This window comes from Ovis aries, chromosome 6 (assembly GCF_016772045.2).
Source record: "Ovis aries strain OAR_USU_Benz2616 breed Rambouillet chromosome 6, ARS-UI_Ramb_v3.0, whole genome shotgun sequence".
NCBI lineage: Eukaryota > Metazoa > Chordata > Mammalia > Artiodactyla > Bovidae > Ovis > Ovis aries.
In genome coordinates this window covers 98,405,197-98,431,125 of record NC_056059.1, presented here as the reverse complement: position 1 = coordinate 98,431,125, position 25,929 = coordinate 98,405,197, and the positions used below count along the sequence as shown (strand labels likewise).

Sequence of the window (25,929 nt, the reverse complement as noted above, 5' to 3'; positions counted from 1 at the left end):
TAAGGCTCCTTGGCTCCCGCCCTGCCTCTCCGCGGGCGCTGCGCTCGCCGCCGTGGCCAATCACAGAGCACGTCACGTCGCAGCAGCCAATCGGAAAGGCCGGGGGTATTAAGTCAACCTCTGGGCCTCCCCTCGCTCCTCGTTGGAGGGTGATAAGTGTATTTTGTTGCAATGGTCTGTTTTTCGTCCGGCCTGGTGAAATCTAGCGCCATCGCGCTTATTCCGAGGCTCGGCCAGAGAATGCCAAGGGGGAGAGGCAGGACAAAAGTTGAGGCGAATCCAGAGGCATGCCGATGGGTCTCAAGGTGCGAGCTCTGAAAGTGACGGGAGGGCTAGGAAAGGATGAACGTGGCGCCCTAGAAATATTGAAGGCAAAATTAGAACCCAAATAAATTCTTTAATGGGAGGCATGTCATTTTCTTGCATTTTATTTTGCAGTTATCTGGTGCGGAGATAATGTCGGAGCTATTGGTAGAGTAGGTATGTGGCCTCAGGATTTAATGAGAATACCAAGATAAGTCGGTTTTTAATTCAACGAGCTCTTTCCTGCAAGATCCTTTGCCGCAATGGAGATTACGAAGGAGATAAGGTAAAAAGATTCTGGAGGTTTGGGGGGAAGCTCACGGTCTAGTAGGGACTCGTCAATAGAAGTACTAGGAGGGGCAGGAGAGAGGGCAGTGAAATGTTTTGCTTGGGATGTTGGGCATCGTGGATAGTTTTCAGGAGTGAGAAGATCTTAGAACGATGTATTTTTTTAAGCTCTTTATATTTACGGTGTGAGACTTTTAAGTTTTTACAGAAGAAACAAAATGGAGCCAAGGTGAGGCGTACTTTCTATTTTGTATGTTTGAAGAGGTCCTTAGTATATTATGTAGCATCTTTCCTGCTTTAACTTTGGAGGCTCATTAAAGAAAACAGATGTTCCTAACTTTTTTATTTCTGTCTCTAGCTGCAAGAATGAGTCCAACATTTCCAAGCAAGGTTGTTCTTTCTCCCTTGTTACTTAATCCAGACTTTGGCTGAAAAGATTCATCTCAAGGTATTGTTCACAGTTGCTTTCCATTATAATATGCTTATGTAGTATTCAGTTTAGTCCTTGGAAGGAAAGTTATGACCAACCCAGATAGCATATTAAAAAGCAGAGACATTACTTTGCCAACAAAGATCCGTCTAGTCAAGGCTATGGTTTTTTCCAGTGGTCATGTATGGATGTGAGAGTTGGACTATAAAGAAAGCAGAGCGCTGAAGAATTGATGCTTTTGAACTGTGGTGTTGGAGAAGACTCCAGAGTCCCTTGAACTGCAAGGAGGTCCAACCAGTCCATCCTAAAGGAGACCAGTCCTGGGTGTTCATTGGAAGGACTGATGCTAAAGCTGAAACTCCAATATTTTGGCCACCTCATGTGAAGAGTTGACTCATTGGAAAAGACTCTGATGCTGGGAGGGATTGGGAGCAGGAGGAGAAGGGGACGACAGAGGATGAGATGGCTGGATGGCATCACTGACTTGATGGACATGAGTTTGAGTAGACTCCGGGAGTTGGTGATGGACAGGGAGGCCTGGCGTGCTGCGCCAGGGGTCGCAAAGAGTCGGACACGACTGAGCGACTGAACTGAACTGAACAAGTGTTGGTACCAGCGAAGCACGCTTCTGCTCTTTCAACCCATTAAAGGTAACATTAAATGGAGACTTAAAGTTACCATTATGGAGTGTTAAAAGAGCAATGCTTGCGGGTGTTGGACATTTCTGATGGAAGTAGAGCCCTGGGCGAAACGGCTGCTGTTAAAATGGGCTCAGGGATAATCTAACCTGCTGAGAGCTGGGCACGGAGGTGGGTGCTGCTCCTAAGTGAGTCCAGGTGCAGGCACTCATTTTTCATTTTCTTAAGCTAGAGCTGCCAGTTCAGCATCAGAGTACAAAGAAGGGATTTTTTTCTTTCCTGCTGAATTAGTTCATGAGAATGTGGCTCTCAAAGTCTTGACAGTATCCATCTAATTATTTATTACAGATGGGTTTCAGAAAACTGCAATGTTGGGTAACAATTGACTTAAATACACCTGCTCAATGAAAGTAACCAAGTTACTTTACAGCTACAGGGGGTCGCTGCTGTGGGTATACTTAGTGTGCTTCTGGATAGGGAAGCATGCAATCCTTTATAAATGGATTCATTGATGTTGAGTTGTATTTATGTATTTTTAAATTTGCTAATAAGCTTTACATACTTTTTGTTGCTATTTTTCATTTTTTTTCCTGGTCACATTGAAGTTCTCAATTTAATCATTTGATTATATCTTTGCTTCCTTTGGAGCCTGGTGGGCTGCCATCTGTGGGGTCACACAGAGTCGGACACGACTGAAGCGACTTAGCAGTTAGCAGTTGCTTCCTTCGATAGCTTCATATCCAATGATTAAACATTTTCACTGCTGTTCACATAATGAACTTATGTGATTACTGAATACATGAATGAGGATATGTAAGCTGTATTAAAGATATTATTTGTAGAAAGCATTGACCAGTGCAAAAAATAATTTGAAATAAAATATCTCTTTTCAGGAATTGTATTCTTGAAGATGTCAGAAAAAGATTCCTGGGTCTTGGAAGAGAATTACTAAAACTGCAGGGGAGGTAATCTAATGTCTTTCTGTTTTTAGCATATTAAGTATTCCTGGTACAAAAGCAGTGAGTGGAAGGGGAGGATTGTCCAAGTAAAACATATATTTCTAAAGGGTTGAGTGAAATCTAACTTTCTGTTTAAAAAAAAAAACAGAAAATCTCATTATTGTTATAAAATCTCATTAATTGCTTACTTGGGGAAAAATTAGTAACAGCTAATGCTTATTGAATTGTACTAAATATTTTGTATGTGCACGATTTTTTGTTTTTAACACATTTTTCTCAACTATGAAAGCAAAAATAGAGGCTTTGCCTTCTAGGACTGGTATCTTCCTTATTGAATACCTATCTTTTTGTCAGATTTTTAGCTAGTTTTACATTTATTTGTCATCCTGCTATAATAAAATGTAGTATTTTCATCCTGTTGGTTCTCTGGGGATTTTTATTCTTAAGAAGGCCTTGGGGTTTTGAAATCATTGGTGACTGAGTATAAAGTCAGTTCTGAATCCGATCCTTGCCCATGAATTTTAGACCTTTTCAGCTAATTCATAAGTTGTACATTTTACTTTTTTGGATATGGATTATAACCTTCTGGGACTTCCCTTTGTGGCTTGGTTGGTTAAGAATCCACCTGCAATGCGGGAGACCTGGGTTCGATTCCTGGGTTGGGACGATCCCCTGGGGAAGGGAAAGGCTACCCACTCCAGTGTTCTGCCCTAGAGAATTCCATGGACTGTATAGTCCATGGGGTTGCAAAGAGTCGGACATGACTGAGAAACTTTCACTTCACTTCAATTCTGACCTGTGTTAGTGTTTATTGCTGTGTAACAGATTGCTCAATATTTGGCAATTTAAAACAAACACTGATCAAACAGTAAGGAAAGGAGGTAGAAGACAGACGTCAGCTTCCAAACTGTCTTCAGTTTGCAAGCCTCCATTCCCTGATGGCTGTTGGCTGAAGGTTTCAGTTCTTCTTCACCCTGTGAGCCTCTCCATGGGCTGCCTGAGTGTTCTTACCACGTGATAGCTAGCTTTCCCCAGAGGGACTGGTCTAAGAGAAAGGCCAAGATGGAAGCTTGTCTTTTAATACTTTTTTTAAAAAATTCACTTGAAAGTGACAAGCCATCACTTCTGCCCTGTTCTGTTGGCCTTCGTGTGGTGTAGGTGGGCACTATACAAAGGTGTGACTACCAAGAGGGGAGGGGTCATCAGAGACCACCTTGGAGCCTGACTGCTGCTGCGGCTGCTAAGTCACTTCAGTCGTGTCCGACTCTGTGCGACCCCAGAGACGGCAGCCCACGTAATTAAATACTTTAGGTATTATTGTTGTTGGACCCATTTCCCCTCTCCTAATTCCTCCTAGGTGGAAGTGGTTAGAGAAGCTCAGTAACACTAAACTGTAGATAGAAATTGTGTATCCTTTGCCTTATTTTTCTTGGGGTACAGAATGACTTGGAAAATTTGAAGTTTCTATTTAGAGTATTTCAAGGAATAGAGTCTGATTGCTTGTAGGCAGTTACACAAATATTTGAGATAGGATGGATTAAAAATACAAATATGCAGCAGCAGAATTAGAGCAGTTTGCCCTTTTTCCCCAAAGGGTGAGTATATGTCCTTTTCTTTCTGCTGCTCGCCGTCGCCCTGGGCTCTGTCCCTCTTAATGAGTAAAACATAGACCTTGTCAAGCAGTCATAATGTTCTGCTGCTGCTGCTAAATCACTTCAGTCCTGTCCAACTCTGTGTGACTCCATAGATGGCACTCCATCAGGCTCCACCGTCCCTGGGATTCTCCAGGCAAGAACACTGCAGCGGGTTGCCATTTCCTTCCTCAGTGCATGAAAGTGCAAAGTGAAAATGAAGTCGCTCAGTTGTGGCCGACTCTTGGGAACCCCATAGACTAGAACCTACCAGGCTCCTCTGTCCATGGGATTTTCCAGGCAAGAGTACTGGAGTGGGGTGCCATTGCCTTGTCCACATAATGTTCTAAATAGGCAGAATTCTAATTAGTTCTGGAGTCTTGTAATCTTTTGAGTCTTTACCCATCATCACTGCTTGAAAGTTCTTTGTTAGCAGAGACGACTCTCCCACTTTTCCTCTTTTAGTGTTTTTGATCATTGGAAACCTTGTCTGATAACAAAGACATTACACACAGAGTGAGGCATAACCAGTTTGGGGATGTGTTAAGGTATGGGTTCAGTTCAGTCACTCAGTCGTGTCCTACTCTTAGCGACCCCATGAATCACAGCACGCCAGGCCTCCCTGTCCATCACTAACTCCAGGAGTTCACCCAAACCCATGTGCATCGAGTTGGTGATGCCATCCAGCCATCTCATCCTCTGTCATCCCCTTCTCCTCCTGCCCTCAATCTTTCCCAGCATCAGTCTTTTTCCAGTGAGGCAACCCTTCACATGAGGTGGCCAAAGTATTGGAGTTTCAGCCTCAGCATCAGTCCTTCCAGTGAGCACCCAGGACTGGTCTCCTTTAGGATAGACTGGTTGGATCTCCTTGCAGATCATCGAAAAAGCAAGAAGGTTCCAGAGAAACATCTATTCCTGCTTGTTAACATGCCAAAGCTTTTGACTATGTGGATCACAATAAACTGTGGAAAATTCTGAAAGAGATGGGAATACCAGACCACCTGACCTGCCTCTTAAGAAACCTATATGCAGGTCAGGAAGGTATGGGTACTCTTCCAATACCAGGGTTAATGTTGAGAAGACACCTCCAAGTTAGCATAAGCTAACCTGTACACTAGGACCACAGCCTTGTCTAACTTAATGAAACTAAGCCATGCCTGCAGGGCAACCCAAGACAGGCGGGTCATGGTGGAGAGATTTGACAATGTGTTCCACTGGAGAAGGGAATGGCAAACCACGTCAGTATTCTTGCCTTGAGAACCCCATGAACAGTATGAAAAGGCAAAATGATAGGATACTGAAAGAGGAACTCCCCAGATCAGTAGGTGCCCAATATGTTACTGGAGATGAGTGGAGAAGTAATTCCAGAAAGAATGAAGGGATGGAGCCAAAGCAAAAACAATACCCAGCTGTGGATGTGACTGGTGATAGAAGCAAGGTCCGATGCTGTAAAGAACAACATTGCATAGGAACCTGGAATGTCGGGGATTGGGGGCAGGAGGAGAAGGGGACGACAGAGGATGAGATGGCTGGGTGGTATCACTGACTCGATGGACGTGAGTCTGAGTGAACTCTGGGAGTTGGTGATGGACAGGGAGGCCTGGTGTGCTGCAATTTATGGGGTTGCAAAGAGTCGGACATGACTGAGCGACTGAACTGAATTGAACCTGTACAAAGTAGTAAGTGACATGCTTGAAATTATCTTTGTTATGAGTTTTTTCCAGTCATAGTAAAATTGGAAGTCTAATCTGTTCTACGTGCGAAAACGGAAAACTATAGAAATGTGCCTATATGTATTTTTTTTTTTGAATTTATTCTTTATTTTTATTTTATTTTATTTTATTTTTTTTTTCTTTAGTTTTTTATTTTTTAAATTTTAAAATCTTTAAATCTTACATGCATTCCCACCTATATGTATTTTTAAAAGGGAGCTAAGCAATAAAAACTTAAAACTAGAGCTCAAGTTGAAAATAAGTACAAATGTCCAATGATTAAACTTTCCCACTGCTGTTCACATCATGATTTGTTGTGATTAATGTATGTGAATGAGGACATAATGAAGAAAAGAAAATCATGATGCATATAGTTAAGATGTGGTTTTTGTACATTGACTTGCCTGTAAATGTTTTTCGTTTTAGGAATAAAACTGAAGGGTGTTTTTCTTAGAGAACACCATGTGTGAGATTTATCAAGAATTTGAAGATTATATAAGGTAAGAAGTTTATAAACTTATTTAAGATAGTAATTTTAGAAAAACATTGGATTTTGTATTTGTTATGTATTGAGCATAATGTGGATATTTAATTAAAATTTTTCCCCATTCAGCTTTCAAAGATAAAAAATATTTCAAAGATAGTATAATTTTCATTTGATTCAGGAGAGGCTGTTGGGTGGGTGGGGGGGTGGCAGAACTTTTAACCTTGATAGTCATCTTTTTAAAAAAAATAATGATAATTCTTTCAGGCCCTGAAATTCTTAGAGGTCATATATTCTTCGGTTTAAATTGGTTGAACTATTGGATATTCTATAAATCTTTGGTATGCTGGTGGATGCCCATCCTTTTACTTGAGCTTTATTCAAGAACAGTAGATAGGCAGGTAGTCAGAGCTGAGAATCTCAAACCTAATACCAGATTAACCTGCTATGAATTAGGCATGGTATCTTAGGGTGTTTCTCAAATTTAACTAAGTTATTTTCTATTTCTTAAAGTTTGATGTAAACTTTATGGCCCTTAGTGATAAGATATATGAAATTAACGGATTCAGAAACAGAATTTAAACATTAATGGGCTGGATGCTACTGTTTTCCAGAAGTAAACACGGTACTGGCTGCTGTTCAGTGAATGTTATACACATATGGTCTTGCGCCTTGTGATTGTGAAGTTCTACAGTCTGGACAACAGTGCAGTTATCCAGAACTTTAATCTTCTGCAGTCCTTAAGACTATTGAAAGGAGGGGAGGGGCTGTAAATTCTCAATAAATTTAAACACTCTAAAGGGTGTTTTTGGACTGTCTGCAAATCCTTATTTGAAGACTTGTATATAACATTATCTCCAAACATTCTTTCAGTGAGTATTTCAGAGTCTTAGAATTAACATTCATTTCAGAAAAACTTCAGTTTTATTTGATCTCGAACTTGGCTTGGCTAGTAGTTAACTAAATTGGGTTAAAAGTTGACTATTTTGTGAATTACCAACACAAGTTTTTCTTTTTTAGACACAGGTCCTTTGCACCATTTCAACATGTGTGAATCTTTTCACACAGTAGTTAAACAGCACCTGACCCACAACAACACAGCTGAAGTTTTAGTTGTCACAATATTAACTGTGTATTATCGAATAAACTTGGCTATGGCTCTTTATTCCAGAATCATTATGCAAAGAAAAGGTGTGCATCAAGAATGGATTCAGTTACATCACTTCTTTCAAAGTCTTGGTCATTGAACATCTATTAGTTACACAGATAGCAAAGCATGTAACTGTGTTGCCTCCTTGTCTCCCAGTGATAAGCCCATGGAACATTCTACAAAAATGGATAATCAGAAGAGGGAATTGGTCAATAAATATGACTGAACTACAAAGAACTGAAAAATGATTAACACTGCAGGTAAAATTAGTGTTAGAAGCTTTGAAAATGGCCACTGCAAAGCAAGTATAGGATGATACCACGACCTACATGAAGCTACAGTACAAGCCACATTTTAAGAGCAAGGTAAAGTTGCTTCAACATCTTTCAGTGTAAAATTTCACCAAGAAGAGAAAGCCACTTATGGTTGAAGTGAAGCATTTACTTCTCCTTTGTAGTGTAATCAAGAACAAAAACCAATCAGTTTGGCATTGAAGTTAGTTGCTACATTGAAGGAAATGGTAATTACAAGGACATCTATTTACTGCCAGTAAAGGCTGGTTTCATCGCAAAGTCAACACTAATGTTAAACTACCTAGTGAAACTACAAACTCAGATAAGGATGTTACTGTGGAATGTGCACTCAGATTCCAAGAATTAGAGGCAGTCCTTGCAGTAGTGAGAGGCTGTACTGTGGAAAAACTGCAGGATTTGGATGGGATGTAAATGGAGTTAGAAGATAGAGATGACTGTGAGAGTGTTGACACTGCTGCCATTCAAGAAACAGTTCTAGGTGTGTAGGAGGCAGAACTTAGTGAAGTTTTACGTAGGAAAGCAGTTGTAAACAATGAATGCGTCTCAAAAGAAGTGATGTTGAACAACTTCACATTGAAGGAACTTGCAGAACTGTATCATGACATTGACTGTTAAAAGATAAAATTGTGGAAGCTGATTCAAACTTGGAAATGAGAATGACAGTTTGCCAAGGCACAGATAAGATGCCTTGGCATCTCACTCCATATTATAAGTTTTATAATGAGAAAGCAAGCACATTTCAAAACTGCTTGATACATTTTTTAAAATAAAGAAATAAAACATAACTTTCAGTGTCTCTAGTGGTTTGTTTTGGGGTTTTTTGTTTGGTGGGGGAGATTATTGTTGGGTTTGATTTTTTTTTTTCGGCTGCACCAAGTGGCTTGTGGGACCTTAGTTCCCCAGCCAGGAATTGATCTCAACCCCAGCAGTGAAAGCTAAAAAATCCTAACAACTCGACTGCCAGGGAATTCCCAATGTTTGTAGTGTTGCTACAAATATTAAAGCTATAAATTACAAAATTACACAAAAATTTATAAATTACATTTATAACCAACATCAAGAGGCTTTTTAATGTTTTGCCAAGTCTCAGAATAGTTGTTAAATAGTAACAATTACTGTTAATCCCATAGATTAAGACTTTGCACCATTTCAACTTGCGTAGTCAAAGAACTACCTGCGTTTAAAACAAGGTGAGTTTTTATATTCAGTCAGATATAAGTGCATCAAGTCTAGCTTTATCATAACCAATTATTATTCACACTTTGCACATTGTATGCTACCACATCAAGGCTTTGAAATTAAAAGTTATTACACAAAGTCATTTCGACTTTGCAGGCAAAATCCTGTCTTAACAGAATGAAAGAAAGTCACTAGCATCCAACTCTGACTCCACCAGGCTCCTCTGTCCGTGGAATTCTCCAGGCAAGAATACTGGGGTGGGTTGCCATTTCCTTCTGCAGGGGATCTTTCCGAGCCAGGGATTGAAGCTGGGTCTCCTGCATTGCAGGCAGATGCTTTACTGGCTGAGCTACTAGGGGAGCCCCCAAATATGGTCTGACTTTTAAGTCGGATTTTTATTGACACCTTTTTAGGTAAACTAGTCCTTGGAATGGTAAGTGAAAAATGGAAGGCTTTTTAGAACTTGAAATTAACAACTATCGTAAGCCTCTTGAGTGGGTCTACTTCAGCCTTACAGAAATAACTATTTGCTTTTTAAACTGAACCATAAGTGTATACCACCACTAAATGGTTTTACAACTGATGCCAAAATCTTGTCTCTGATGCTGAACAGAAATAGTATGGAAGAGAAACAGTGGCTTTATTTCTTTGGCAAGCAAAGAGGGAACACAGCAGGCTAGCACATCAAAAACCGCCTCCTTTAGGGAATAGGGAGAGGCTTTGTATCCCAATGAAGGTCCCGCTTTTTTTTTCTTCTGCAAAATTTCAGAACAGCCACAGCTGGCATGGCACAACTCAGTAATCAGATCATGTCTCCCTGAAGTTAAAATAACCTGTGACCTTTTTTGAAATGTTACAAGAGAATGCAGGGGGAGAAGAATGCCAGATGCAAAGTATAATTCATACAGAATTAGTGATTAGTTTTGTTTATCTTTGTGGAGGACAAATCTAGCAGATAAATAATAAACAAGATTGCTTAACTCTAGCAGTCCTGTTTGGTTGGTATGTGCCTAAGACCATTCATACATTTATGTTTTTGCTAAAACAGTATAGTGAGCACAAAAACTTGCCTACTCTTAAATAACAAGAGTTTGCTATGTTTTACTTCGTGTAGGCGTTTAGAAAAGACCGTTTTGACTGCTGTATTGGGAAGAGAACTGCACATGTACAGGTAGGCTCTGGCGAAACCAGTCAAGTTACAGTGTGACAAATGTTAACAGATCTCAAATAGTATCGCAGGATACTAACTATAGCACCTATTCACTCCACTGTGCCTCTAGGGGCTTCCCTGGTAACTCAGCTGATAAAGAATCCGCCTGCGATGTAGGAGACCCCGGTTCGATTCCAGGGTCGGGAAGATACGGAGGAAAAAAAAATGGCAACCCACTCCAGTATTCTTGCCTGGGAAAGCCCATGGACAGAGAAGCCTGGCGAGCTACAGTCTGGGGTCGCAAAGAGTCGGCCATGACTGGGCGATTTTCACATTCATGCCTCTTTAGAGTAACAAATCAAGCATGTTCACAACAGCCTTTGGGTATGACCAGATCGTTTGGTTCTAAAGATATTCTCAATAAGCAATACCGTAGAACCGAGTAAATAAGTGAAATAACCCAGTAACAGCCTTGTAATGAGGCCCTTGCAGCCCGATTTTTCGGTGGCCGGTCGCGTCGGCAGCGTGGCGGGGGCCGCTGACGTCTCATAGGACCAGCGCTACGTGGCGTTTCTGCTGGCCGGGGCCGGCCTCCCGCCAGACGGCTACGCCCACCCGGACTTCTCTTTTTCGCATCATCCTGGCCACCGCACGCCGCCCCTCTGAACTCACAAGTGCACGCGCGGCGCGGAAGCGAGTCCTCCCAGACTCCCACGCGCTCCAGAACCCCGGCCCGGGCCTCGGGCCCGGCCCCGGTCCCGGAAGTGCCGTGGCGGGCCCCGTATCGGGGTGGGCGGGGCAGGGCGTCGCTCCCGGAAGCGTCGGCCAGCCGGCTGGGCGGGGCTGCGGCTGCCACGTTGGAGCGGAACGTGGAGGTGGCCCCGGCCAGGAGGAGGGGCGGCGGCGAATGCTGGGAGAGTCCGACTGGCGCCGCGCTCACGCAGAAACCGGTCTCCGGGGGTCCCCGCCAGGTGCGTCCTCTTGTGCTCTCCTGTCCTCTTTGCGGCTCCTGGGGCCTTCGGGAGAGCCCAGGCCCACGCCGGTATCCCGGTTTCGGTCTCCGCTGGTCCCCTGCAGCCTGCGGCCCGGTCTCCGGCGGCGGCGCGCCCGGGTCTTCGTTTCGGGCCCGGCGGGACAGCGCCTGGTGTCACGGCTGCTTCGGGGATCGCGCCGGCCCGCATCCGCCGACGTTTCCTCCGCTGAGCAGAAGCGCCCCAGAGGCTTGCGCCAGGGTGTCCAGCCGGGGCGCGTAGCTGTCGTCTGAGGTTAGGAGACCTTCGGACCCTGGTGCACAAAGAGGCGCGGCCCCCAAGGGCGAGGGAAGGAAACAGACCTCATCAGCATTGCCTTGGTTGACTTTAGTTTGGGATTTTTTGTTATTATCTGAGCTGTTGCCAGATTTAAAGGTTCGTAGGTTTTAACTACGGGCTTCTGTCACTTAACTGGGATTGTTTTATTTTAAGGGCAGTCGCCGCCGGTCGCAGCCTGTATCTCGAAGGAAGTATCATTCAGTGTTGTATGTTTTTGCTACTGGTCTACTATAATGAGAGGTTAAATTACCGGGGCAGGTGTAAAATAAATCAAAATGTTGCCTGGGCTTGTGGGCATTGTAAACTTTTTCATAACTCGGGGAACTAATTTTACCCAGGTCTTTCTGAAGTTTCAGTGATGGTCTTTTACAAATCCTTCCCGCGAAACTGTCTTTTCTAGCACACAAGACTGAAATTGATTGTCGTTTTGGGCAACTGTAACTGTTTAATCAGTAGTTAGAGCTTCATCCTTGAATCATACTATCTTATGTTTTCTGTACATAACGACTGTTCTAGAGTTGGCTAAAGTTTGCTTACCTTTTCTCAGTGATTCTTCTGTGCTCCTGTTTTCTCATTTCTCCCTAATTACAGCCCTGGGAATGGTTTGTAGACCCTTACGAACTTTTGGATAAGTTGAAGTGTTTTTGTTGTTGTGGATTTATGTTACACACATCTAAGGTTATTTAGGAAGTGTCAGATTTGAAATGGATTTCCAATTATATAACTTAATTTTATATAAGCAAGTTATTTTCTGAAACCAGTAAGAACAGAAAGAAATTTGTAAACTAGAAAGAGCAGTGATTCTTAATCTTTGGGGATTCCTCTCTCTCTCTCTTTTTTCTAGAAGTATTTGTGATTTTATTTTGTTTTCTGATGTTCTTTTGATATTTACATGTTAATTTCTAAATTTTTATTGGAGTATAGTTGCTCTACATTGTGTTAATGTCTGTTATGCAGCAAAGTGAATCATTTATATGTGTACCTGTATCCCATCCTTTTTGGATTTCCTTCCCATTATAGGTCACCACAGAGCATTGAGTAGAGTCCCCTGTGTTGTACAATAGGTACTCCTTTCTCCTTAGTTATCTGTTTTATCCAGAATATCAAGAGTGCATGTATGTCAATCCCAGTCTCCCAATTCATCCCCCATCCTCCTCCACCCCCACCCCCCCACCCCCGCCCTTGGTATCTGTAAGCTTGTTTTCTAGATCTCTGTCTCTATTTGTGCTTTCAAATAAATTCATCCGTACCATTTTTCTAGATTCCATATATAAGCGATATTATACATTTGTTTTTCTGACTTAACTTCACTCTGTATGACAGTCTCTAGGTATATCCATGTCTCTGCAAATGGCATAAAAAGGAATTATTTCATTCCTTTTTATGGCTAAGAAGTATTACCTTGTGGGCTTCTGAGGTGGCTCAGTGGTAGAGAATCTGCTTGCCAATACAGGAGATGCAGGTTTGATCCCTGGGCTGGGAAGATCCCCTGGAGAAGGAAAGGGCAACCCACTCCAGAATTCTTGCCTGGGAAATTCCATGGACAGGGGAGCTTGGTGGGCTACAGTCCGTAGGGTCCCAAAGAGTTGGACACAACTTAATGAGTAAAGAACAGCAATGACATTGTATATATCACTCCACTCTCTTTTAAGGATCTGATGAAACTACTGGATCATCTTCCTGGAAACACGCACAGACGCACATACAGGATTTTCTGTATAATATCATGAGGTTTATACAATTCTAATGAAAGATTCTTATAAAATGATATTATTAAATTATCACATTGTTTTTCTAGAAATGTCATAATTCTTAAATAGATTAATTTCAGGGACTCCCCGGTGGTCCAGTGATTAGGACTCCGGAGGGCACGGATGGAATCCCTGATTGGGGAACTGGGGATCCCGTATGCCATGTGATGTGGTCCAAAAGAGGGTTAATTTTAGCTCAAAAAGTTTTGTTGTATTAAGACTGCAGATAAGTGTGACACCATTTAGTTCAATGACCAGCGCACAGTTGCATCTTTGATTTGGTTTTGGCTGAGTGAGATGAGCTTAGACCATCAGGAACATTAAATAAATTCTCTGGAACAAATGTGCCCATGCTAATGAGGTGTCTTGTCCATACAAGGTGAATTTTTATCAGCCACAGTGGCAGCCGGGTATTGTGTTTCTGGTTTGGGAGTCAGAGTTTCCAGTTCTGATACCTCTTTGACTTTTTACTTTCTGAGGTTTAGTTCAGTGCTCCATGTATGATAACATTGTGAGGCTGGAGCTGTTTAGAGGTTAGTACTGTTGGGTTTTAGTGTTGCTTTACAAAATCAGCTTTTAGAAAATGCAGGAGGAAAGTTTCATTTCACTGCACACAATTGTTGCGGAGAGAAACTTGGATGAATAAATAAAAGTTGTGGTCTGGATCATAAATTTTCTTCAGTAGATGTATTCTTTTGAAGATTCACTGGGGTAAACATTTTAAATAGTGACTTTTGTATTAGCTGCCGTTCACAAGCATTTATTTACCAGGTGCCAGGCACTGTTCTCTGTGAATTCTCACAGCAAACCTATGGCGTAGATGCTTTTATTATAGTTATTTTACCAAATGGTTAGCCAAGACACACATAGATAAAATTACATACCAAAAGTCAGAGCTAGGACACGTGGAACTGGGATTTAAACTGACAGGGTTGGCTCCAGTCTCCATATCTTAACTGCTCTTCTTTTGGTGCTCTCTTATGGGGGCATGTGTGAACAAACCATTGTCCTCGCAGTTTTCTTTTCATATTTTCACAATGATTGTGTTCTGTGTAAAATAGTTCCGAATGAAATAAATCTGTGTGGTGTGAATTCTAGTCACATACAATATTGAAAAAAATTACATAGAGAATTCCCTGGCAGTCCAGTGGTTGGGAATCTGTGCTTCCCCTGCAGGGTGACATAAGTTTGATCGATCCCCTGATCAATTAACTAAAATCCCACGTGCCACGCAGCACAGCCAGATAAATAAACTGAAATAAAAATATGTCATTAAAAACTACAGAAAGTTTTTAAAGCAAGTCTTACTTGGGAAATTGACATGGTTTAATCTAAGACTTCTTCCTATTTTTAAGGAAACTAGTTACAACTAAATGATCAATTGTAAGAGAAGGAAATACACATGTATCTGATGAAGCTGTATTTTCATAGTATTCTTAATAGTTTGAGAATGATTGTAGCTTATGATATTTTTGTTTAATTAGATTCAAACCGCTTAATGTAGTTCAAGGCCATTGTTGTGGTATAGTATTTGATTTTTTTTTCAAACAATGGTATTTAAACCTTATGTTCAATACAGGTTATTAAGTGGAACTGCTTCTGGTGGCACATTGAGTACTAAGGCTAGGAAACAGATTTTATAAATGCTTTGAATTCCCTCTTCACTCTTTTATGTCTTGTAAATTAGTCTCTCTCTTTCAGTAAATGTTACACATTAACTAAATGCTCCTGAATTCCTGTAGCCCTTGTACCTTTCTTCCTGGAGATACTGTAATTATATTCAACTGGGTTTAAATATATATATATATATGTGTGTGTGTAGCTATTTTGTTTTCAATATTAGAAATTATTCTAAAGGCATTTTAGGAAACCTTTTTTTTCTCCCCAAGCAGTACTTTCCCACTTTTTAAATAAGAAAGATCCTTTAAACAGTTAAGAATTTAAAAATTAAATATTTTACTTAAAATTGGTCTTTCTAGCGCATCAGTCTTTTTGTATTCCTCTAAATATAGACATTGAGAATCAAGCAATGCATATCTCACCCTGTGTGAAGCAGTTTTAGATCCAAAAAGGATAAAAGTTGTAAGACTTGATTGAAAACAAGACGGTATTTGTCGATTTGGTGAAACAAGATGACCAAACAAGATGAAACAAGTTGATAAAACAGACAGTGGGGAAATATGTAAACAGTATGTAAATAAGAGAATGTTATAAAGTTTTACCAAGATAAATGAGTTGCTTAAAGTGTGGTACAGGCAAATACAAAGAGTTAGGATCGGTGTCGATGGGATCAGTGGAGCAGGTTTCATGAAGGAGATGGGACTTGAACTTCTTACTAAAAACTATTGACTGAGAGGAGAAAGAAGGCCTTTCATAGAAAGAAAATAGGCCTCTTTTTTACCTCCTAGAAAATTGTGGGTTTTTTTTTTCCTTTTTTCCTGCACAATAATCTTAAGAAACTAGCTGTGCAATTTTCTTGATTAGTCTCATGATGATAATAATCTTTCAAGTAGTTAGTGTATTAAAATGCTTTTTGACTTATGTGCTAGGCATTGTGTTTGGACCTTTGTAAAATACATTTCTTTCATTTGAACGTCACAACATCCCCTGAGGTAGTCACACTTATCCCCATCTTACAAGTGTGGGAATTGGGGCTCAGAGAGATCAAATAATGTGTAAAGGTGTCAAAAGTAGCAGAGTCAATGTTCAGGTTGAAGGACCAGAAGGACCAGAAGTCAATGTTCAGGACCAGAGGTCCTGCCTCTTTGTGGTGTTATTCAGCCTCCTAATTCACCCAGTTTGCCTGACCTCGCCTAGTTTCTAAAATTCATTTCTTCTTCCCTTAATTTCATCATGCATTGTAGCTTCTTTGCCATTCATTATTTCTCCTAAATTTTAATGTTTTTTTATGATTAAAACTGAATACTTGAGCTTGTAACAAGTAAGAGGCTGGACTCTGGAGCTCACTTCTGAGTTCAGATCTTGGCTCTGTCCCTTGCTGGTGTGTTCAAATTATTTAATCTTTCTGTGCATTCCTTTTATCATCTGTTCTTCAAATGTAAACAACTTGACTGTGTAAGACTCCGGGCATATTTTCAGTCTAAGGCCCTCTTAAGAAAACTATCAGAGGATGAGCTTCATCCTCCAGAGATGAGTAAGAATACTGGCAAGAGTGCTGTTGGAGAACATTGAGTATATTTAACTACCATTGACCTGAGGCTGAAACCAAAGTGGGAATAAGGAAGAAAAGATAGAGTGTACATGTTACGTATCTGATGATGTAGAAATTGGTCATAAAACTAAAAAATTGAGAGAACTGGGAAGCAGGAAGAAAATTGGAGGTAGAATAAATTTGTGGATTGCCTAATCTGTAATGTCTAGGAGTCAAAGGGCATCATTTAAAGCTGACAAATCAGTTAGTAGAAGTATAAGTGTATTTAACAGTACAAAGGTAAACACTGAGGAAGATAATACTATGATTATAACTGTGTACTGCAGGAGAGGCAGTAAGATTATATAAGCTGATTCTGTTAGTGCTCATAGTAATTAACTATGTGAAGAAATGAAGGATTAATGGTATTAAATGGAAATTATCTAAAATTACAGTTACAAAGATAAGACCAGAAACATACATTACAACAAATCAGTGCTCAGGGAAAATTCAAGGCCTAAAGAAATAGTAAAAATGAGTAAGTGAAGCATTTAACTAAAAAGCTAGGAAAACTTTTAAAAAGTGAAACTAATAAGTAAATAAACGTAGACTGTTATGTGAACTGTATCCGGCCAGTGGAAATGAAAACTGAAAAAGACTGTAAATAATTAATTCCAAATGATTTCTCTGTATAAATGAATTATACAATTAAAAAAAAAGTCACACCCATAAAAAAAAAAAAGTTTGACTCTTTGTAAATACTCAGTGAAGCAGGTAAGTCACTTAGCTAAGCTAATTTTTCAAAAGAGGGTGGGATAAAACATGAATATCATAAGGACTAATCACCACACACAGCACAAATTAGAAGAAGCATGAGTCTATGTTTGAGTCTAAACAAATAAATTAGAAGATTGTAAAAAAGAGTACAAGAAAGGAATATCATGGGAAAATATAATTTACAAAATGACCTTGGATAAAGAAAATTCAAATAGATCAATATCCATAGAAGAAACAGAGAAAATTACCACTTCCCTTCCCTTCATAACACCAGACCCAGATATCTCATAGGAGAATTCTGGTAAATCCTTAAAGAAATAGTAATTTCAGTGTTGTTATTGAAAGTGTTCCAGAGCATGGGAATAGAAGAAAACCTCCCACATTTGTTATGAACAAGTATAACATTGATACCAAAATCTGACAAAGAATGTACAAAAGAGGAAAACTATCGATTAAATCTCATTTAGGACTCTAGGAATGAAACTCTTTTTAAACAAAATCTAGGAGCTCTGTAGTAGAATCATGGTCAAGAGAAGTTTACTCATGGTATAAAAAGATGATTCAGTATTAGGAAATCTGTTCATGCTTTGTTTTGTTAGTAAACTGAAGGAGAAAAATCATATGGTCATCTCCAATTACCTAATGAAAAAACATTCAACAAAATTTAACACCCAGTCTTTATGAATAGCATTCAGTAAGATAGTAATCAATGGCTATTTCCACATACATGTTTGTATACATATGTATATTTATTTACTTGTACAGATGTAAGTGTGTGTGGACACACACTTATCTGTACGAATATATGTATATATATCTCAAATTCCAAAACCATGCCGAGTGGTGATACAGTAGGCTTTCGCACTGCAGAACAGGACAAGACAAGAAATAGCACTGTTATCACTGCTGTTGAGTATGATACTGTTAGTCCTGGCTAGCTCACACAAGAGGATATCAGAGGAGTGACAATGTGAAATGAGGAGGTTGGCTCTGTTGGCATATGGTATGAATATATATGTGGAAAACCCAACAGAATCTACTGAAACACTACTCCAGAAAGAGAATTCAGTAAGAAAGCAGGATTAAAAATTAATGTAGCGAAATCATTAGCCTTCATTTAACAGTGAGATCATAAGACATAATAGTGGAAGGAAAAAAAGCCACATTTACAAATGAACCAAAAGGTGAAATACTTAGGGGTAAGCAAACCCAGTATGTCAAAAAATTTCAAACAATACTGAAAAATAAAACAGACGGCTTAACTCTAAAGACATGTTCTTGATAGGAAGATTCACTGTTCTGTCAGTTCACCATAAATTAATTTATTAATTTGGTACAGGTTCAGTAAAAAATACTAACATGCTCTTTTTTCTGGAATTAGACAAAAAATTTTCTGATTGTTTATGTAGTTAAAAAATAGCAAGGAAAATGGGTGGGGATTATTGAAATCATGCTCATGTAAAGCCTCAGTATTTAAAGTAGTGACATGCCTAGCATGTAAATACATGGGCATAAGGAATGGTAATCACAGAATAAATGTAAAGGAATCCTGAAATGTAAACCTTAGCCTATATCCTGATATGTACAGGAATATAAACCTAAATACTAAATCTAGAAATAAATACAGGAAGTTGGTACATGATAAAGGTGGTATCTAAAGTTAGTAAGAAAAAAATTTCAATAAATGATTTTGAAGTAATAAAAAATACATATTTTGAACATATTCAATACACTGTATACCAGGATATATTTCAAGTGGCAATATCCATCAGAATTAAAATTACTTTTATTCTTTAACCCATCAGTTTTACCTCTGGAAAACTATAGCTTTCCTTGTCCATAAGTGAAGTAACATGTATGTGTGGCCATTTATTTCAGCATTGTTTGTAAAAATAATAGCTCAGTTGATAAAGAATCCGCCTGCAATGCAGGAGACCCCAGTTCGATTCCTGGGTCAGGAAGATCCCCTGGAGAAGGGATAGGCTACCCACTCCAGTATTCTTGTGGAGAATACTGGAAAGCCACAAGCTTTCCTTGTCCTGGGTCAGGAAGGTCTGCTGGAGAAGAGGAAGGCTACCCACTCCAGTATCCTGGTGTGGAGAATTCCATGGACTCTACAGTCCATGGGGTCACAGAGTCAGACACTCCTGAGCGACTTTCACTTTCAAAAACAATTCGGGTGTTCCTCAGTAGGAGACGAAGTAATTAAATTAGGGTACATCTGAGAGTGGAATACTGTGCCATGCCAATTCATTTATGTAAAATCACAAAGTTGTTTCTGTTGGTGGTGTTTTGGCAGAATGTGGGATCTTAGTTGCCTGACTAGGGATTGAACCCACACCCCCTACATTGGAAATGTGGCATCTTAACCATGGGACCACCCGGGAAATTCCAACAAAGATGTTTTTAATACTGTAGCGCAGTATCTCCTGAGTTTTTCTACCAAAGTAACTTGCACGTAGAATATATAAAATAATAGCATATGGGATTGTAGCTTGGAGTGACCATTTAAAAATTTCTTTCTACTTTATCTTTAAAATTCTTTGGGTTTGCTATATTCACCTCTGTCTTAGTCTGCTTTATTTAAAATTAGTTTGTCAAACTGCTCTTATTGTTGGGCGGTCCTGCTCCAGGAAAGTGCACCTTGTTTGTTCTGTGCCTTCCCTTAGCCCTGCTACACTGCCACCCATCTTATCTTGACTTGAGAAGCATTCTGTATGCCAAGATTAATTAGCCACATGCTATCCCTGTTTTTGCACATTTCCTTCCAGACAGATTTTTCAACTGAAGGATGATAATCTGAAAACAGAATAGCACTATACTTGTCTCAAAATAATTTAACAAGTTTCTTTCAAATGGTCCACATTTCCCAACAAATGATACCTAGACCAATTTGATTTATTGGCATTCCAGCATTACTATTAATGTACTGGGTTTGTCCAGTATATTTCCATGTTAAAAAACGTTCCCTCTTACATGTTTATTATATTTCTATGTGACATGTTCTCTTTAGCAGGATGAAGTTAAAGGAAGTAGATCGTACCGCCATGCAGGCATGGAGCCCTGCGCAGAATCATCCCATTTACCTAGCTACAGGTAAGCTCAACAGAGAGAAGACAGTATGAGTCACCTGATTTCTTCTTTTCCACATCTGACTTATTTATACTTGTCCTTTAAGATTCAGGTCAAGCTTCAGCTTCTCTAGAAAGCCTCTCCTTTCCTGATGAGATATGTGCAAGCTTCCTGTCGGCTGAGTTCAGTGGCCTTCCCATATGCTTGTACAGCATGGTGTTAATCATGGTCTATTACATTTATAGCATCTTCCTCACTGCAGGACCATGCTGTATCTTTATTCCTCTGGTATTAAGAAGCACAATAGATAAAATGTTAACAAGTTAATAAATACCGATTTGAATGAATGAACAACAGTTTTGATGCTCCATTTTTATATAAATAGCGTTGAAATTATATCATTTGTGACTATAAGCATGGAACTGTTCTTTCAGAGATTTTATCTATAGACTTAAAAAATTGTCTGCCCTACCCACTCTTACAAACATCATATCTGAGCCTTGCATCAGAATCTTAACTGCTGTAGTAATGTAAGCATCTGTTCAGTGGTATACGTGGTGAGATTTTAGTCGTTAATGTAGCATTCATGAGTGAGATAATTGAAAAACAAGCATTTAATTTCTGTTTTGTATGGTTTTCTCTGAGTCTGTCTGTCTTTGCATGTGTAGTTACCGTGAATATATTTTCTATAGGAACATCTGCTCAACAGTTGGATGCAACATTTAGTACCAGTGCTTCTCTTGAGATATTTGAATTAGACCTTTCTGATCCATCCTTGGATATGAAATCTTGTGCCACGTTCTCTTCTTCTCACAGGTATGAGATTCAACCTGAAATTTACATGATTATTTGATTATATGTTGTGGTTGATGCCTAATGTGTCTATAAGTGTTCCATTATGAACTTGTAAGGAATACCATTAGTGACATGTTTTGTGAAAAAACATATGAGTTGTTTAGGCAGAAGTTTAAAAAGTGTCTATATATGTTCTGTTGAATTTCCTTTTTTTATGGACTGCTGTGTGTAAGAAGGAAAGCCTCTAGTTTCTAGTATTGTTTTCCTCATGATACAGTAGAGTTACTTTCTTTTGCTTTTGTTAATCTTACCTCTTTACAGAAAAAGGTAGTCATGACCAGAAAAAGTAGTTAGATGAATATTAAAATGTTAATAGTGATTTTCTTTGAATAAAGGTTGCTTTTTTCCCCTATCTACTAATGTATATTTCAAATTACATTTCACAGAGAATTTTATTGACATAGTTTCTGATACGATAAGTATTTAGATAGGTAGATTTCCAAGTACTTAAGCTATGTAGAAGGATACTTTAATATCAGTAGCAAAATGTGCTTTATAGCCTAATACCTTGGCAAATTTTGGTGAAGAGATTGTACCTTGGCTAACAATACAGTTCAAATCATGGCGTCTCCCATGGGATGGCTTATAATCATCCAAGCCCTCCCACTGTACTGGGAACCCCAGATGCCTTTCATCTGGCAGTTTTTCTACTCAGTACCATTGTTATATATCTCCATGCCACCTCCATACCAAATTGTAATCTTTTATTCTCCACCAGTGGGTGGAGAATTATGTCATAATAGACATAATTTTGATATCACCTTTTTACTGTCAGAATACATTATTTTTCTTAGAAAATTTCAGATAAAAAAAAAAGAAAATTTCAGATGACTCCCTTAACTGCTTTACTATTTAACAGATGACATGTTACTGAGTACTTCTGTAGTCAAATAAAATCCAGGGAAGTGGTTGATTAGCTCTATTTTATAAATGAATCAAAAGCAGCTTAGGGAGATTAAGTAACTGGCTCAGGGTCTCACAGATTCTAAATGGTAAAACCATTCTTAGGCTCTTATCTTCTGACACACAAATCAAGTATACTTTGTTGTATTAGCTGTACAAAAGAGTTTTTGTATCCTTCAAGGTTACAAAATGAAACATGAGTATGAATAAAACCTAAAATGCCATTTCACCAAGTTATGTACAGTTATCAGGAATAGAGGAGAAGCAGGGTTTTTGGTGTATTTATGGAAAGGCTTAAATGTATAATTTCCAAATTCTTTTCTAAGTTTATCTGACTTCAAAAAAGAGTATTTTTGCTCATTTTCTTTTAAAGGTACCACAAGTTGATTTGGGGACCTCATAAGATGGATTCCAAAGGAAATATCTCTGGAGTCCTGATTGCAGGTGGTGAAAATGGAAATATTATTCTTTATGATCCTTCTAAAATTATCGCTGGGGATAAGGAAGTTGTGATTGCCCAGAATGACAAGCATACTGGCCCAGTGAGAGCATTGGATGTGAACATTTTCCAGGTTAGACTTTTGACGTTTATTCATATTTCTTGAGATACGTGCTGCCTATTTGAAATAAGTATATGACTCTACTGTGCCTCAGTCTTGGAGAAAGCTAAAACTGTGCCTGTGCAGGTTGATGAGTGAGTCTATTTGTATGAAGAATGAAAAGTTCAGAGCTGGCTTCAGTAATACACTAGCCCCAGGGAAGGGATCAGGGTGATGGGTTTAGTTCTAGAAGTCTAGAGATGTCATGTCATTTTATGGACATTTTTAAAATATTAGGCACCTCAGAGGTTGAAGACCTAGTCTTTTTAAGTTTGTCAGGCTACTTCCCTGGTGGTCCAGTGGCTGAGACTCTGCATTCCCAGTGCAGGAGGGCCTAGATTTGATCCCTGATCAGAGAACTAGATCCCACACGCTGCAACTAAAGACGCTCCATGCCACAAGTAAGACCTGGTGCATCCAAATAAATAAGTAAATAAAATAATTCTTAAAATTCAAAAGTTTGTGCTAGTTCAGCATTAGGCTGGTGCTGTTGTGTGTGGGTTAATCTGTTGTTTTACTACTGCTAAATGTATTTATGTCAGATTACTACTCTATCAAATAATAAGATATATACATAAATATAGTATAAATTTAATGGGCAATTAAGAGTCTTTGTACTGTTGCCATTGTAAGAATTACTGAATGTTAATTGTAGAAATGTTAAATGGCAGCCCACTCCAGTGTTCTTGCCTGGAGAATCCCAGGGACGGGAACCTTGGTAGGCTGCCGTCTGTGGGGTCGCACAGAGTTGGACATGACTGACGTGACTTAGCAGTAGCAGCATACATTAATAAAAATCTTGAGTTAGTAGGATATTTGAGTATAATCAGAAAATAAATATTATCTTAAAAAAGTTTGATAGTTATTTTTCTTGTATTATAAATAGATATTTTAGATATAGAAATACAGAAACCCAGCTTCTCCATTTTCTGTGGTTTGTGGTGCCTACTCTTTAGATTAGATAGCTAATTTCCAACAACTGCTGATTTTTGGCTCGTGTCTTATATCATAGGTGGCTACTGCCATGGAATTCCTCTGTTTTCAGAGTTGTATGTCATTTGTTATAGTAGATTAATGAGAGTGAACAGTAAAGGATGAAGGTCAGTATATGAACCTCATTGTCTTCCTGGACTTCATATCACAATTTTAGGGTCTTTTTGATCCAAAAGGTATACAACATAGTTTACCTGGAAATACTACCACCTGGCGCAAGATGGAGCATACATGAAATAGAAATAGGTGAGGACAGACACAGAAAACAAGTCTATAGTTACCAAGGGGGAAAGGGGATTGGAGAGGGATAAGTTAAGAATTTGGGATTAGCAGATATAAACTACTATATATAAAACAGGTAAATAGCAAGATCCTACTGTATAGCACAGGGAACTAGTAATATAGTCAAAATCCTATAATAAAATAAACTATAATGGAAATATATATATATATATATGACTGAGTCACTTTACACCAGAAACTATAGTTTTATTTGTTTATTTATTTATTTTAATTGGAGGCTAATTACTTTACAGTTTTGTAGTGGTTTTTACCATACATTGACATGAATCAGCCATGGACAAACTATAGTTTTTTTAATTGAAATAAGTCAACTATACTTCAGTTTAAAAATTTTTTTAAATAAATACATGAGGATTTTTACTAGTCTTATCTTGATCCAGCTCCAGAGGCTGTCTTTGAAGTGCCTGGTATAGACACCAGTATTTTAGCATTCAGCTATTTGAAGCCAACAGGGTGACCTATTTTTGTCTCCCACAATCGGATTCCCTTCCAGAGATCCAAACCACAGGCAATAATCACCATATAAGAATTTATCTATTTAATTATTTTATTAGTGTCTTATATTGAAATGGCAGTAGATGTGTTATCTTTTTTAGTTTAATAGAGTTTTACAATATGTTTCTTTAGAAACTGATTAAATTTCAGATTATTATATATAGTTTTTAGGGGTTCATGCATTTTGGTTTTTTTTAATTAAACAGAAAAATTATATGCCTTAAAACTGAAAGATTTTTAAAATTATTTTTAATTGAAGGATAATTGCTTTACAGTATGGTGTTCAGCCATAGGCTTACCCATGTCCCCTCCCACTTGAACCGTACCTCCCACCTCCCTCCCCATCCCTCCTCTCTAGGTTGTTAATAAGCCGGTTTGAGTTCCCTGAGTCATACAACAAATTCCTGTTGGCTATCTATTTTACATACCATAATGTAAGTTTCCGTGTTACTTTCTCCATACAGCCCACTCTCCCTCCTCCCCAACCAGCCATGTCCCTGGCTGTTCTCAGTGTCTGTGAAAACGTACAGATCTTTCCAGCTCCAAATTGGGTTATTCTGAATTCTCTTCATTATTTGTAAGTGCTATTTATTTGTTAATTCTTTCTTATTGCAGACTAATCTGGTGGCCTCTGGTGCTAATGAATCTGAAATCTACATTTGGGATCTAAATAATTTTGCAACTCCAATGACACCAGGAGCCAAAACGCAGGTATTACATTGATTTCAATATAATCAAAAGAACCAAAATTGGTTTTTCTGCACTTATTTGTTTTTTTTACGCAAAATATATCTGTTTAAAATCAGTGTTTAAATGTCATTGATTTTTCTTTACCATGATCAAGTGTTAATAAATATGTTTCCTAAGAGTATCAGCAAGTCCTTCAACAGTAAGTATTTAGTACTTGCCATCTCCCAGGCACTGTTTGAGGTACTAGACTTGTGGTAGTAAATAAAATAGTCTTTAAAAGGTTTTTTAGGTATAATATTTTATGTAATATAGTGTTCTATATTATATAGTATTTTAGCAATATCCAACCTCAGAATAAAAATCATAGAGAGGAAACTTACTTAAAAAAAGAAACACACCCTGTTTCCTATATAATTCTAATAAGCTGAGAAAGAACAGACATCTCCGCCTTCTTTACACTGTATTAACTATTCAGTTTGAGTGGCTGTTATAACAGGCCCTAACATTTTGGTGATCTGAGAGGTAGTGTAACGACAGTATATGGTTTTCTAGGCCTAGGCTGTGATTTTTGCTCTGCCTAGATGTCTGTCACATTGACTAGCGTCTACTTTGTGGTCCATTATCTTCCATGGGGCAGTTGCAAAGTAAAGAAACAGTGCTTGATTTGTAACAGGAACTTAATAAGTGGCTGGTGAATAGACAGGGTAAAGTACTTGAACTGGTATATACCTGAGATTTAAACTGCATATGTTGAGAACTTAAGAATATAAAAATAAATTTATGGAAGGAATA

At 38.8% G+C, this 25,929-nt stretch overlaps 1 protein-coding gene and 1 long non-coding RNA gene across 52 annotated transcripts in view; both read left to right on the top strand.

The window, feature by feature from the left end:
• Positions 1-122: 122 nt before the first annotated feature.
• Positions 123-3,031, top strand: LOC101116315 (uncharacterized). 2 transcript variants are annotated; one of them, XR_006060188.2, is made up of 5 exons: positions 123-305; positions 439-589; positions 950-1,039; positions 1,197-1,671; positions 2,553-2,625. It is a non-coding gene; the product is annotated as an uncharacterized LOC101116315 (long non-coding RNA). The 2 variants fall into 2 exon arrangements; XR_006060187.2 differs by lacking the exon at positions 1,197-1,671 and having other exon boundaries at positions 2,553-3,031.
• An 8,109-nt stretch (positions 3,032-11,140) lies between these two features.
• The window catches only part of SEC31A (SEC31 homolog A, COPII coat complex component), a 59,611-nt gene continuing 44,822 nt past the window's right edge, over positions 11,141-25,929 (top strand). For 23 of the 50 annotated variants that reach the window (XM_015096595.3, XM_015096593.3, XM_015096592.3 and 20 more), the window contains exons 1-5: positions 11,141-11,209; positions 20,241-20,323; positions 20,992-21,115; positions 22,431-22,629; positions 25,063-25,158. In XM_015096595.3, the coding sequence (XP_014952081.2) occupies positions 20,245-20,323; positions 20,992-21,115; positions 22,431-22,629; positions 25,063-25,158 (498 nt within the window). In that variant the 5' untranslated portion in view covers positions 11,141-11,209; positions 20,241-20,244. Of the gene's footprint in view, positions 11,645-20,240; positions 20,324-20,991; positions 21,116-22,430; positions 22,630-25,062; positions 25,159-25,929 lie in introns of all 50 variants that reach the window. The other 27 variants (XM_060417346.1, XM_060417340.1, XM_060417336.1 and 24 more) reach the window with 2 other exon arrangements.